The following is a 14,762-nucleotide window of genomic DNA, read 5'->3' as shown; positions in this document are numbered from 1 at the left end:
AATGAGCGACTCCTCTAAGTGTGGCTTGTGCTGAGTGGGGTGAAGTTCAGAAACTCTTCTGCAGGAAGTGGTTCTTGAGCAAGTTAAAGAGACTAGACTAGTGGAGAAGAGGGTGGACTTGTTTCATGCTGTGAGAAAAACATACATGTGATCAGAAGGGAGACATGAGGTGCTGAGATGGAGGAGTAAATGAAGGGAGTATGATGGAGGGAGCAGAGAGGAAAAAGCTCCGCGAGCCAGAACCTGGGCAGAGTGTTGGGGTCAACCTGGAAACCAATCCCTAACCTCTTCACCCAACCCAGAGAAGACCTGCTAGAGCCTAAGGCAGGCAGGACAGAGACTGGTCCAGAGTCCCCCGGCTTTCGGAAAGTCCGTTCCCACCTAAAGCACATCTGCTGCCAAGGAGCTCCCACTAGAGACATAAAATCCCTAGATCCCCAAGGTGAATATCTTGCCATGCCCACCATCATCCCCAGAAATAAGAACGGTTTAATTGGGTTGCGAATTAGAGAGTAAGAAGGGGCACAGCACCAAGATTCATTTCATAACAAGCAGCTTTAAATAAGGAGTAGTTTATTGGAATTTCTAAATTATTTATTAATATGATTGTAGTCATGGCACAGTAAATAATTCACGATTCTTTATGAGTAGAAAGTCAATTTGTTTCAACGATTATTCAGTGATATGATAGAAGAAGCACTGAGCTAAACAGAGATGCAAACACAGTTATCAGAAGAACATGGGTGTGGCTAATTCACCTTGCTGTACAGCAGCAGCTCCCACAACATTATAAAGCAACTATAGTCCAATTTAAAAAAAAACAAGAAGAAGAAGAAGAAGAACATGGATCACAACCTAAGACGTACTATCTTGTTTTTTGGGAAAGGAAATAGGAGGTTCTCTATGAATCAGAGGGGAGCAAGAAAGGATTAAACAGCAAGCTAGTTTGGAATACTATCTCTAATAGGCCTTCAAATTCTAAAATATTATGTCTATATGGGTAATATGTTATATGCAATTTTGCCAGTTATTCGATGTTAGAATGAAAGAATCAATGTGTTAGAAGTATTCTACAGTCTTCCTCCCCAATCCACCCCAAATCTTCTCTTTCTATTTAGCTTTCACATTGATTTGGGGAAGTTTTCAAAGGATATGTAGAGTAAGGGAAAGAAGCAAATAAGGGCTTTTTTTCCTGATATCACTCCATCCCCAGGGTGGTCACCCCCCAATGCAGGGGTATGTCAGGAAGAGTAAAGGACCCTTTTTTAATGTCCAGGGTGGTCACCCCCCAATGCAGGGGTATGTCAGGAAGAGTAAAGGACCCTTTTTTAATGTCCAGGGTGGTCACCCCCCAATGCAGGGGTATGTCAGGAAGAGTAAGTGGCCCTTCTTGATGCCATAGTCCGCCATGATCTTCCCATCTTCCAGTTTCTTTCCATTGCAAGTCACAACCTGCTTCTTGCGGGGTATGGCAGTCTTTGTCTCGATCATCTTTTTCACCTGGGCCACTGAGCTGGACCTTCGTACCTGGAGGCGGTACCTCTGCCCCTCATCACCGGACTCCACCAATTCCAAGGTCAGCTTCTCATCACTGGGCTTCACCACCTTCAGGGTGAGATGGATGGTCGTCTCCCTGTCAATCCCATAGGATGACAGTGTCCTCTGGGGCTTCAGGGTCTTCGAGCCCAGCTGGAGGACCTGGTCCTGCACAGGAACCTTGATCTTAGACCGGACATGTTCATTGATCTTCTTCACTCTGTCATCTGACTGGGCAGTGAAGGTCATTAACTCCCATTGTTGAGAATGGACATTCACCTGGACAACAAAGGCCAAGAGACAGTTGCCTAGAATGCCTACCACCTTTTACACCCTTTATGCCCCCTTCTTCATCGCTCCCACCCTTCAACTGCCTGTCTGGTCCTCCTGATCCTTTACAAGTAGTGCCCCTCCCTTTTTTGAAACTCCTCTTTTGAAATTTCCAGGTCATAATGCAAGAAAACCAGTCTTATTCCTTTCTAACCACACCTCTTATCCATCCCAAAATGTTATCTATGATTTCCCACCTTATTTACCTTATCTGTCTCCTATCCAGATAAAGTTTACCAAACGTCAAAACCTGAATGCAACTAGAAAGCATCCAAAACTGTACGTTGGAATCTAAAAACACCTCTCAAAGAGAATTTCCAAGACTTGACAACTTAATGGAATACCCACTCGGCTCTCCTCCATGACTAACTACTTTACAGGGAGACCCTATGGAGGACACATCTTCTCTGTACTGTTAATAGTTTTTAACTCAATAATAACTAGCTTATTTTAGTGACCCTATGTTCAATATCACTTGTCCACATAGATTTCCTGTGTTTTCATATCTACCTATAATAGACTAAGATCTCCACCTTTAATCAGATCTCTTCTTCCTCCCCACTCACAGAAAGTAGGGACTACATCTAAGTCTTACTTCAGTAATCTGAACTTGGGGAATCTCACCCCCGTCTTGTCACTGGAAAGTTTGGAGGACCTCTTTCAGACTTCATTCAAAAATATCTTCCCAATCTAGATGCGACAGACATTTCTTCACTGAACTCTCACTCTTCCTGCTAACCATTGCCCTCATTCCAAGTTCTCTCTGTAGAGCATGTATTCTTACATAAGGTAATGTATCAGGGCATTTACAATGAAGATAAATGAATTCTGTGAACCACTCTTTTGGGAAGAGAAGGAAGCTTAAGTTTAAGAGCCTTGGGTCCCTAAACATGACAAGGGAGAAAGGGATCAAGACAATAGTTCCATAGTTTCAAGTCTTGCCAGCCTGCTGAGAACAAAATCCACTCCCACTTCATGTACCCCTAACAGTGGCCAGTGCAAGGGCTCAACAAAAGGGAACTCAGGAGCCAAACGACCTGGTTCTCTGCATAAAAACATTCTTCACATTCAGTGGATATGAATGCCTCTCTCATCCCCTTCCAGACGCCTTCCCAGCCACCCCACCTCCCCAGCACTGTCCCTCACCCATTCCTGAGACTCCCCCATATCTCGGAGGTGCTCTCCCTTTCCCCATCCCTATGATTAAATCCCACTTACACAGAGGGTGGCAGCCATCTCTACAATCACAGGAGCAGAGTCAGGAGACAGGGAAAAGGAACTTGCGTCCACTTTATATAAGCAGCTAAAGTGGAAATCCCCTGCCTGGCCACTGTGTTTATCAAGCTTTCCTATACCCTTTGCTCTTGCAAGGTCTCCTCAATTTACTTTCACTTTTGCTACAGTGAGGTCAGTAAACAAAAATACCTTCTGATGAAGCACTTCTCCCCACAGCCAATCCATTTGTCCATTTGCCCTCCCTGTTCCAAACATGGGATGGTCCTTCTCTGTCGAGAAGTTTTCCCTGATTAACAACCCACCACTCCCACTCTTGACTTATGACTTCCCAGGCTGCAGTGCTGGACCCTCACTGGCCTGAAGACCTTTAACACGTGTGGGCCTCCCCTGCTGCTTTTTCGAGCCCCGCATTAGTCAGAGACTTCCTGAGAACAAGGGCGCCTGGGAGAGGACAGTTAGAGCTGCTGTGGGCGATGTGACCAGGAGCATTCTGTTCACACTAGCCTAGCTGAATGTGTGAAGCATGTCTTGAGAAGACATAGGGTAAAAAACCCTGGATGAGAAGAGACATGAGTTCCAGTCCCAGGGACGCCACTCCCTAAATTAACTTGAGCAAGTCTGTTCACCTCCCTAGATGTTGGTTTTCTGGTCTCTAAAATGATATGATTGGAGAGAATTCCTAGGTGTCTTCCAGGCTCAGAAAACTTTGTGTATAAAATGGCCTTTGCAAAGAACTTTCAACTCCTGGGTCTTGAGCTTCCTAGCGACCTCCTCTGCTGTCTGAGAACCTGCAAACCAAGTCCACTGGTTGACAACCACCCAAATCCAGCAATCAAACACCAACTCCCACCTTCCACACACAAGGCAATCACACATCCCTTCCTTGCCACACTGCCTCTCTTTCCTCACCTGTACTCCTGGACACTCACTAGTGTGGCCTCAGAGGTACCTAAGAGCTATTTACTCCCTGGCTCTTGAGATTTGGATTGGGACGAAAAGGGAGTACAGAAACTGTGTGTGCTCAGGGTAGTTTCCTGATCACTCTGCTCTCCTAACATTCCAGATGAATCCCTGCCCTCTCCCAAAGTCTCAGGACATCGCCACAAAACCCACTTTGAAAAAAGCATTGATTAAAAGTGCTTCAAGTGTGTTTATAGTAAAACGCTTGTAAAAATGCCAAGGTGTCATCTTTGTTTGCTGTGTTTTCAGTGGCCATTTACTGTACTTTCACTCACTGACAAATTTCAAGTGATGCCATTTTAATTCAGGTGTTTCCATCCTGGAGAACCTGGTTTTACAGAAGTGCCTACATGGAGTAATGGGACCCAAGAGCTCATTCCAAGATTTCAACAGGTTTACCATAAATCATGTTCTCCATATTTGACGCTCTTATTAGACAGTAATAAAATTGGTTTAACTAATTATTCTTTAAATGTATTTTGTGGGGTAGACATACTTTTGTAAACAGATTGCATATGAAGGGGGAAGAATATAACCTGATGGAATAGACTGGAAACCTAGACCTGCTACTCTCTCTTCAGATCTCTCTCCAGGTTCTCGGTTTAGAAAACAAGATTGTCACCTTTGGCTGCTGCGCAGTAGAAAAGGGCTGACCTGTGTGCACTGTCCAATAGGATTTGAGGACTCTGAAACATCACCAGTGGCCAGGCAGATAATGTCCGATCAGGTTGAGGGCAGTAGGGAAAGTGAAACCCCTGCAGCAGGACAAGGATGGGGGATGGGTGTGGAAAGAGAAAGGAAAAGCTGTACAAAGCAGACCTGAGAAAACAGCTTCAATTTTCAAATTTTGTTTACACCTAATACTTTATTACATCTTTGTATCATTTCTGTAAAGAAAAGAGGGAGAGTAGATAGCTAAATCTTCTTGTAATTAAACCCCTCTCTTCTCACAGCTTTTCGCCGTGTGGCATGGAGAGCTTACTTTCCTGACCAGGGATTGAACCCATGCCTCACGCAGCTGGAGCACAGAGTCTCAATCCCTGGATCGCCAGTGAAGGCCAGCCCTCACCATCTTGGTGCCAATATTGCCTTCTCTGGGGAAGCAGGGAACCTAAGCCAGAATCTCCAGGAGGGACAGCCTCAGAACGACATTCCCAGGGATGATATTTGTCCACTGATCCCCTTCAGGTCTCTATTCACAGCCTGGCCCTGAGCTGCAGATCTGTCAGTCCAGCTGCTTCCATGCATGGTTCCCTGTACTCCCTGTGTATCTTGCAACATGCCAGGCTCTCTGCCACAGGGTCACTGAGCATGTCTTTCCCTCCAACTCTACGCCTAACACCATGGATTTATAAGATTATGCAGCATAAGTAGCATCTCCTCCAGGAAGACTTCCCTGACTCTCTTCCATCCTATTCTGGGTTACATGCCCATCTTCTGCCCTTTTATACTTCCTCTGCAAGCCTCTCAGAGCCCTTTTCTCTGGCCATAAGGTCGTCTGCTTACTTGTTCTTCACTCCCAGTCAACAGTAGGAATCTTGAAGGTCATAATTGTGTCTTAATTGTCTTGTATCTTTAGCACTCCCCAGGCATACTGTCTGGTACCGTATATACTTAATAAATATTTACTAAATGCATGAGTGAATTACTAAATGAATGAATAAGTAAGTAAATAAAAAATGGGAAATAACGTTTAGTGAGTACCTATTATATTCCAGCAACTGCACAGATGTTATCAAATGGTACCCATCAAAATTCTAGCATTCTAATGAGGTAAGTGTTAGTATCCTTATTGATAAGCAAGAGGCTCACTCATCCGCAGTCATATTAGTAGCAGTGGGTAAGCGAGGGTTCAAATGAGAACCTCTTTTCTCCAGTCCTTGTCTTCTCATGTTGTGCTTCAGTGGAAAGAGAAGCGAGGCATGTGGGCATGTGCACCCTCCTTTACTACAGGAAAGGTACAAGTTGGGAGAAGGAATAGAGAGAGAAAGGAAAGCAGAGGATGCAAGGAGCCTTGGGATGAATGAGAGCAGGAAGCATTTGGGGGTCTATATGTAGGCAGGACTGTTCCTGGGAGGCAGGCCCTGCCTGGACCAGTGTCTGCTTCCCCACTGGGCAGAGGTGAACAAAGAGGCTGTGAGTGCAGGGGTCAGAGCCTGGAGGAAGATTGCAGCCTGGTGCAAAGGGACAGGAGACCTGCTCCCCCAGGACTGTGAGTGTTAAAAGACAACACTGGGAGGCAGTTCCACAAGGCAATTGAGAAGCTGCCCACTGGAGCTGGGGGTTTCCAGCCTAGAGTTACTCTAAGACAAGCCAGGAATTTTCTTAGGAGAAACTAACACAGGTGATTCCCTCCCCAGATAGGATCCGGATTCTGAGAAACAGTGTCCTTTCAAGGAATGAGAATAACACCTCTGGACTCTGATCTCTCTCTTCTCCCTCCTCCTTTCTTATGTGAAATTAGCTCCCAGCCCAAGTCCACGGGAAGGGCTGTCCCAATCACCCGGATGTAGCTGACTACAGGTTCTTCTTGGAAACTGACTCCTTCTTGCTTCTCTGCATAGTGTCCACCTGACTTACTTTTTTCCTCTGTGTCACAATACACTCTTTTAGAGGCAAAAAGCTCATTTTTCATTTGCCCCTCTAACAAATTCAGAAAACAGCCAAGGTCAAGGATCATGCTGTGGAGATTTTGGTCGTTATAAAACAAATATCTCTGATATCTACAGCCTCCCAACTCAGCCCTAGCTGATGGGGTGGTCCAGGGCTAGTCACTGCCCTCATTGAGTCCCCCCGGAGATGAAGCCTTGTTCCCATCTCTTTCATGATGTCCTTGAAAGAGTTTGTAAAACTGTTTAGGGATCAGGAATATTGCTTCAGAAATGCCAACCAAACTCAACCAAAATGCAACTGCGAATTCTTATTTAATGATGATTGGGGGAAAAGTTTGTCCACTCTCAAAGGACAGTTTGGAAAATACCTGTCAAAATCAAAAATGACATGCCAAACTAAAACAACCCAAATACCTTTCAGTAACAGGGAAATAGAAAACTGAACTGTAGAACACCATCAGCAATAAAAATGGATGGGTTATACCTGCAAGCGACGATATGGGTGGACATGCTACACACCTATTGAGTGAAAGAAAACAAGGTCAAGGAGACTACGGAAAGTATGATACTCTTCATAATTCTTTAAAACAAGCAAAACCACACTGAGAGGCAGAGAAAGAGATAAGCTACTTTGAAATTCAGAGTATATTTGGTTTTTAGATAAATGAAGCCCAATCTAAATACTAATAGGAGTTACTCGAAGATTTTCAACAGAGAATAAGTCATTTACGAACCCTCTGATAGCTCATCCTGTCATGTTTAGAGTCTAAAGTTTAACTTTGGGAGCTTAATGTTTGGTGAAACAACTTACTGAATGTCACTAATGTACGTTACCTTATTACTTAATTAAGAGAGGTAATGTATGTTGCCTCTATTAAAGGTAAAATAATGTTATGATAGAAAACATGAATGTTCTAAACGGAAATCATTACAAGCAAAACTGAACAATATAGTGTTTAGGACCATATATGTTTGCCATCAAGCTGTCATAAAAATGTAAAAACCATGTTATAACAAAATTATGCTTTAGAATTTACATATGTTACATGTATTCATTTGTGGTACCAAAGTTGGTGATAAAAATATAATTTAAAAATCTACATATCCTCAACCCAGCAATTCCTCTTTAGGAACTTATCCTATTAATAACTCATATATATATGGAATAAGCTATGTACAAGAATATTCTGGTTGTATTATTTGTAATAGAAAAAAATGCAGGCAACATTTATCAATAAGGAACTAATTAAATGAAGGTGTGTACAGTGGCATTAACTGAAAAAATCAAGTTACAAAAAGTATGTATAATATTCTGGTATTTAAAAAGAAAAATATGCACATATGCTGAAATATGCATATAATACCTCTGGGAGGAAAGAAACTGTATTGTCTAAGGAACTGGAATGGGAGGGAGATTTACTTATTATGTGTCTTGTCCTATTGTTATTTTTTTCAGTTTTGCACCCCGTGTATGTTTTATCTATTAATAGTTACACATTAGTGTTACATATTAATAGTTATTAATAGTTAAGTGTTTCACCTATTAATGGCTAAATATTAATAGTTAAAGGGAGTGGGTGGAGGCAGAAGGAAATGGTATTTTTTTTATGCTGTTGTTGGCTCAGGATAGAACTGGCTATAAGCTATGCACCAATGGGAACCAGTTTCAGTGCTCGTCACAAATTGCCAGGTAGATAGCCATGAAAAGCTAGGGGCTGTAACAAGTTAACTGTCATAACCGTGTGCCTTCCCTACTCTCAAACATGCAACATCCACTCATATCTTACATTCCCCGATCTGAAATCAAGGCTGAAATTAGCTAAAATCAGAGGCCGAACCTAACCAAAATAAACAAAAAAAAAATGTGACTCAAGGACTATCACTGAGCCTAGGTCTTGAGTCTGATGTCAATGTGTGAAAGTTGACTAAACTGACAAAATAACTGGAGTAGCTAATGCACTAGGAGGTGTGGTGGCCCACATCCACTTTGCAGCAGTCAGGCCTTCCCGGAATAAATTCAGGCTCTGCTTCCTACCTTTTGCGCAAGTTATTTAACCATCCTGAAGCTTAGTACTTTCCTTGGTAACTTGGAGATTTCACGTAGGATTAGGTTCTGCTAACCCTTAACACATACCTAAAAATATTTGGCTTCAAAAAGATAGAAGTGAGGACTTCCTTGGTGGTCCAGTGGGTAAGACTTTGCGCTCTCAATGCAGGGGGCCTGGGTTTAATCCCTGGTTGGGGAACTAGATCCCGCATGCATGCCGCAACTAAGAAGCCTACATACTGCAACTAAGGATCCTGCAATGAAGATCCTGCGTGCTGCAACTAAGACCCAACGCAGCCAAAATAAATAAATAAATAAATATTTTAAAAAAGATAGAGGTGGCTTCAAAATCCAAAGATAGAAGATTCAGAGCCAGTATGATAGTTCTGTTCCACAAAAAAAAACTCAGGACCACACTCCTTTGAACTCTGCTGTTCTTAGGATATGGTCCACTCTTTTGTGGTCCAAAATGGTACCTGGTGCTCCAGCCATTACCTCATTATTCCAGGAAGCAGGATGGCAGAACTGATGAAAGATGGTTAAAGAGAGGGCTTCAACTGTATGTTAAGAAAGTCTCCAGGAAACAGCCAGAGGGGATTTCTCCTATATCCGATTTCCTAGAATTTCATAGCCACGTGAAGATGCAGGGGAGCTTGTGAAATACAGTTTTTGTTCTGAGTAGGCACACCCTAACTGAAATAGTATGGGAGGAGGGGAGAACTACCATTGGGGAACAATGGGCAGTCTGTGGTATAGCAGGAAAAACGGTATCTACACCATATGACAGTTATGATGATTAAATGAGATTCCATATGTGGTTAGACATTCGTTAATCCACAGAATTAAGACCAGAAAGTGGACATAGAAATGAGGCAAATTTTAACACAGAATATCTCAAAAATTTATAAGGTACAAAAAAAAAATGGAATGGGAAAAAATGATCTGAGATGATTCAAAAAGTGGCGAGTTATAAGGGGATTTTGGTGCATTAGATGAAGATTAAAATGTCCTAAATGACTCTTCCAAACTTGAGATTCTAGAATTCACACTTCATACACTGTGGTCCAACACAGAGGGAATAAAATAAAAGAATCTGAGAATTTACAACAGACAAAGAGATTAGCCTGCTTAGATTACCTCTCTGTCAATAATAATTATAAATTCTATAAAAATAAAAAATAAATAAAAAACAACTTCATACACAGTCAGTGGCAGTGCTCAAAAGCAAGGATAAACTAGAGGGCCTTTGACCCTTGAAAAAAGGGAGAACTATCCTATCTGGAAATTAAGGAGAAGAAATCCCAGGAAGGAGGAAATTGCAAAGGGACAACCCCCCAAACTAGGTACTTATGAAAGGGAAATTCAGTCAAAGGCATTCCTTTGTTAATACTTTCTGGATACATAACAGAACACTGAGAAATACTGCAGTTTTCCAAACTAAATACGTGTTCAATAATTGTTGAATTAACGAAAACTAATAAATTAATCCATATTTCACATCGGCTTCTTTTGTCTTCACTCAGTGAGTCTGAGATACCAGTGCGAGGCTCTATGTGTTTTCTGCACATTCTGGGTTTCCTCACTCCCACTAGACAGCATTTGACCTGGAGGAACAGGGGAAGAGGAAGGGCTGCTGGATGGTGATGTGACTGGGAAAGAGGCTGAGCGAGTGAAGGCAGAAGAGAATCGTCCACCTGGTATGACCTGACAAGCACCCAGGGTGAGTTTTTATAAGAGAGGTTGGACACACTGCTCAGACACCCTCACCCCTCTAGGTCTGGACAGAAACAAGCTATGGGCAACCATAGCTCCTTGGTGGACTTCCTCCTTCTGGGCTTCTCTGAACACCCAGGGCTTGAAAGAATCCTCTTCTGGGTAGTCTTAACATTCTATTTCCTGACTTTAGTGGGCAGCACACTCATCATCCTGCTGTCCGTGCTGGACCTCAGGCTCCACTCCTCAATGTGCTTTTTCCTCTCCAACCTCTCCTTCCTGGACCTCTGCATCACTACAAGTTTTGTCCCCCAGATGCTTGTGTCGATGAAAAAATTAATCAGTCAGTCTAAGAAAGAATAGGAAAATTTAATTGAAGGCAAATGGAGGATTATAACCCAGGAACAGCCTTTCAGAAAGCTCTGAGAACCGCTCCACCTATTAAAGAACAGTTATATAAGTTTTTGAGGCAGAAGGCTGTACATTAAACAATGTATTAGTGACCATTTATACAATCCAGATCTACACGTCCAGCGTGAGTAGTGAGTCGTGGGTCATTGTGGCTCCTTACAAGATTAAGAAGGAAGGTTATCTCCTAAGGAGTTGTCTTGTTGATGCTGGGAGAATGTTGTTTTTTATGGTTGAACAGTTATTTCTGCTGATCAGAAGGTTTGGTTGACATATAATGCAGATACACGATGCACAGTGGAGGGGAGAGAGGAAGCTAAAGGCAGAGAAAAATGTTTATGTTTAACTTTTCCTTGATTTGCCTTAGGTTATAAATTTTTATTTTATCGAGGCTCAAAGAAGACCATCAACTTGCTTGGTTGCTCTGACCAGCTCCTCTTCTTCCTTTGACTATTAAGTGGCTGTCCGCCATCCCCTCCTGTGGAGAGTCTAGACACCACCCACACTGCTCTTGCCCTTCTGCCTCCATCTGCAGATAGATGACTTTTTATGTAAAGTCCCTTCTCTAAGATAACTCTCCTGTGGAGACACCACCTACAATGAAATCCAGTTTGTTGTGTCCAGTGTCATCTTCGTGTGCAGAGGGGCAGAGTGGAGGAGAAATCATCTTTTCCCACTACCCATCTCAGGCTCTTTATTTAACTGGTGCCCTGTACATGAGACCAGCAAAAGACAGGTTAATGAGAAAAACAATCAGAAGTTTATTAACACGTGCATCACGTATATGTGTGGGAATACTCAGTGATGAAGAACCCAAAGGGGTGGTTAGAACTGGGGCTTATATACCATTTTAGGCTAAACAAAAGAAAAGGGGCTTTGAGCTTCTGGGAGGTGGAGGCAAGGTTTTCGGAAAGTGATCAGGAAAAGTGTGGTAAACCAGGGCTGTGAGTCAGGTTTGTTACATAGATTTGAGCCAATGCCTTCTCCTTAGATAGAGTGTTGTGAAGAGTCTCCTCTTCCTGGTACAGGAGAGGGAGACACATTTATAAATGTAAATTTACAAAAAGAAAACCCGTGCCCTGTTTTTAAAGCTTTTCCTGCAGCTACTGGTTCTTAATGGCCTTTAGCGTAAAATAATCCATGTGGCAAAGACACACATTTTGGTGGTCCCCTCCAGGCGTGAGTGATCCTGCACAGGGTAAACCAGGAAGGCTGGCTTCAGCAGGGGCTGGAGGCACGCAACAGATGCTGGACCCTGTGCTTCAGGACTTATTCCTGATTCTGTGGGCCTTTCAGAAGTGAGCTGGTGATTATACCCTGAGGTTCTTAAATAATGTCCCTTAAGTGCTTCCAACTCACGGGTATTATTGGATAGGGAATGCCGACACTCACAGGACCCAAATCTTGTAGTCTTTAGTCATCTGCAAGGGATCCCTTTTCCACTTGTATCCAATTCAGTAGCTTCTCTATGTTTCTAAAATAATCTGTATTTTCCCCTTTAATCATTTGGCTTCCTGGTGTAACTCTTTCCCCTACATCTTCCCATCTTAACGCACAACATACGTTAGCTTTTTCCATGCAGTAAATCAGCAAATATTTCATATTAATATTGCTCTCTTTGCCATGCTTCAAACCTCTGGGAAAAATTCTTTGATGCCCCCACCACCCAATACTTGTATACTTTCGTACATGTTATTATTTTATTCTCTATGCTTTTGGCCTCGTACTTGCCCCCAGCTCAGTTGTGTAATGGTTACTTATGTGGAATTGTGTCTCTGACCATCTCGATCTGCTTTGGACACTTTGAGGGTTGTGACTGAGTAGTCTTCTGCTGGATTTTCTCCTAGAATATCCAGTAGATAACTGTCCACACAGACTGAATGCATTTGGAATGAGATGTTAGTCCTAGAACCTCTGTTAAACCATTTATTCAACAAATCACTTTTCATTAAAAGATTGTTTACACTGCTTCATTTAATTCTCTGTTGTATTTCCCCTAGAGTCTGTCTAGAAAGGATATTAATAAATGAGAACATTAGGGGCTCTGGGCAGAGGGAGCTGATAAACAGGCAAAAGGAGTAGTGGTTTCCAGGTGGATGAAAGAAAGTGGATGGAGGTGGTATATGGTCAGGCCACTCAAGATGGCTGTTCTCTTGCTCTCTGTTCACCCCTGCTGACCTGTCCCTGCTTCATCTCACCCTACTCACGGTCACTGACCTTCCCTCTTAGTCACAGAGCTTAATCAGTAATTTTCTACATGCTTGCCTTGGCTCCAGCAGTGATTGTTCTTATCTTTAGATCAGAATGATTCCACTTTGCTAGTTTATCAAAGAGAAACACCTCCCTCATGACTGTCTTAACCTGAGGGGCTGTGAGGGGACCTTCTCGGCTGCTGGTTTCCCTGGTAACCGATGGGCCAATCAGACATCAATTCCCCCTATAACTGGTAACCTCCCCTCACCCCCATCATGCAGCTAAGACTGCTGTCTGCCTTACATGCTGTGGGTGTCACTCCAGGACCTTCCTTTACCCAATAAACTGATGTTCAGTAAACCTTTGATGTCTCTGTCACTCTTCTGGGCTCTTTCTTCAGTCTTGAGTCTGGACAATCACAGAGCTTGCAGAAATTCACGGTGTAGCCCAACAGGTGGTCATAAGAAAAGTGTATCATATAAGTGGTTTGAAAAGTGTGATTCGGGTTAGCATTAATTGTAGGGCAAGATTAGGATTGTTAAATACAAAATGGGTGATCTACTTTGAAATTATAATAAGTCTAATAAGGAGGCTGAGGAGACAAGAAGATTAGTATATGAAAGGCTAAAATAAAGATAGATTAAAATAGAGTTAATGCTGTCGTTCTGTGCTAAGCCAGAGTAAATGTTGAATCAAAGCCATTTTGTGTTGGGACTAGAATAAAACTAGGATTTTGCTTTTTCTTATTTTATCAACATGTACCTGAGAGAATTTGGTATTGTTTCTATTGCCGTGGGAAAGCTGGGAGACAACAGCTGTGAGATGAGGACTCCAGAACCATTTACACCTTCTTTGGAGACATTTATTCACTCATTCATTCACTCATTCATTGATTTCTAGAACTCATTGGGGGCCAGCTTTCTGCAACATTCTGGGTCCTTGCTTCTGGGAGTCTGAAATCCAGTGGGGGAACTAAGCCAGGAACACACACCGTGAATTGTACCTAAACTTCTTCCAAGGAGGCTACTGTTTCTTGTTCTCATGGGATTCTTTGGAGCATCTGATAAACTCTTATTCCAGGGAAGCAAACCTCCTTCAGCTGGGGGATCTAATAAATAAATTAGATATATTTCTAGGCTGGGATGATTTCCTCAAAGTTTACTGAGAGGTTGAAACTTCTCACCCAGGCTGGGGAGACACTATTTGCATCCAACGTCAGGGTTAAGAGCATGAAGACTTGAACCAGCCCTCCTGGGTCCAAATCCCTGATGTTGTTAGGCTGCTACCAAATTCTGTGTCTTAGTTTCTGCATCTGAAAAAGGACGGCAATATTACCTGTTTCATAGTGTTGTAACAGAGATTAAATGAGTAAATGTGTGAAAATTACTTTAAATGCTGGCTGGGATATCATAATCACTATATAAATACCTAATAACGACAATATGATAATTATCATCTTTCTGAGCAGGAGTACAAGCCTGGTGACCTTGGAGAGGTCTTAGGTCAGGCGTCTTGTATGCCATATGCAATATCACATTCTGCCAGTAGATGGCACTAAAGCCAGCCGGTATTGTCAAAACTATCCTGCAGGCATAAACATTTTGATGTCTCCTTCTAAATCTGAGCTGTTTGTCTGCGATTTGTGGCTGCCATAGAAGAAACACCAGAACTGAAGAAGTTAAGCTTTGTCCTAAGGCTCTGTTCTGAATTCCAGCCTAATGATACTG

The 14,762-nt window shown here is 42.6% G+C and overlaps 1 protein-coding gene across 1 annotated transcript; it reads right to left on the bottom strand.

Moving 5' to 3' along the window:
* Nucleotides 1-617: 617 nt before the first annotated feature.
* Nucleotides 618-2,229, bottom strand: LOC130830849 (ubiquitin D-like). Its single transcript, XM_057698166.1, has 2 exons — nucleotides 2,211-2,229; nucleotides 618-1,844 (listed from the first exon to the last, which is right to left on the bottom strand). Exons 1-2 carry the CDS (start codon nucleotides 2,227-2,229, stop codon nucleotides 1,345-1,347), a joined length of 519 nt encoding a protein of 172 aa, XP_057554149.1. The 3' UTR covers nucleotides 618-1,344.
* Nucleotides 2,230-14,762: the final 12,533 nt, after the last annotated feature.

This window comes from Hippopotamus amphibius, chromosome 11 (genome assembly GCF_030028045.1).
Source record: "Hippopotamus amphibius kiboko isolate mHipAmp2 chromosome 11, mHipAmp2.hap2, whole genome shotgun sequence".
NCBI lineage: Eukaryota > Metazoa > Chordata > Mammalia > Artiodactyla > Hippopotamidae > Hippopotamus > Hippopotamus amphibius.
The sequence above is the reverse complement of the archived record's forward strand: the minus strand, read 5'-3'. Positions and strand labels throughout refer to the sequence as shown.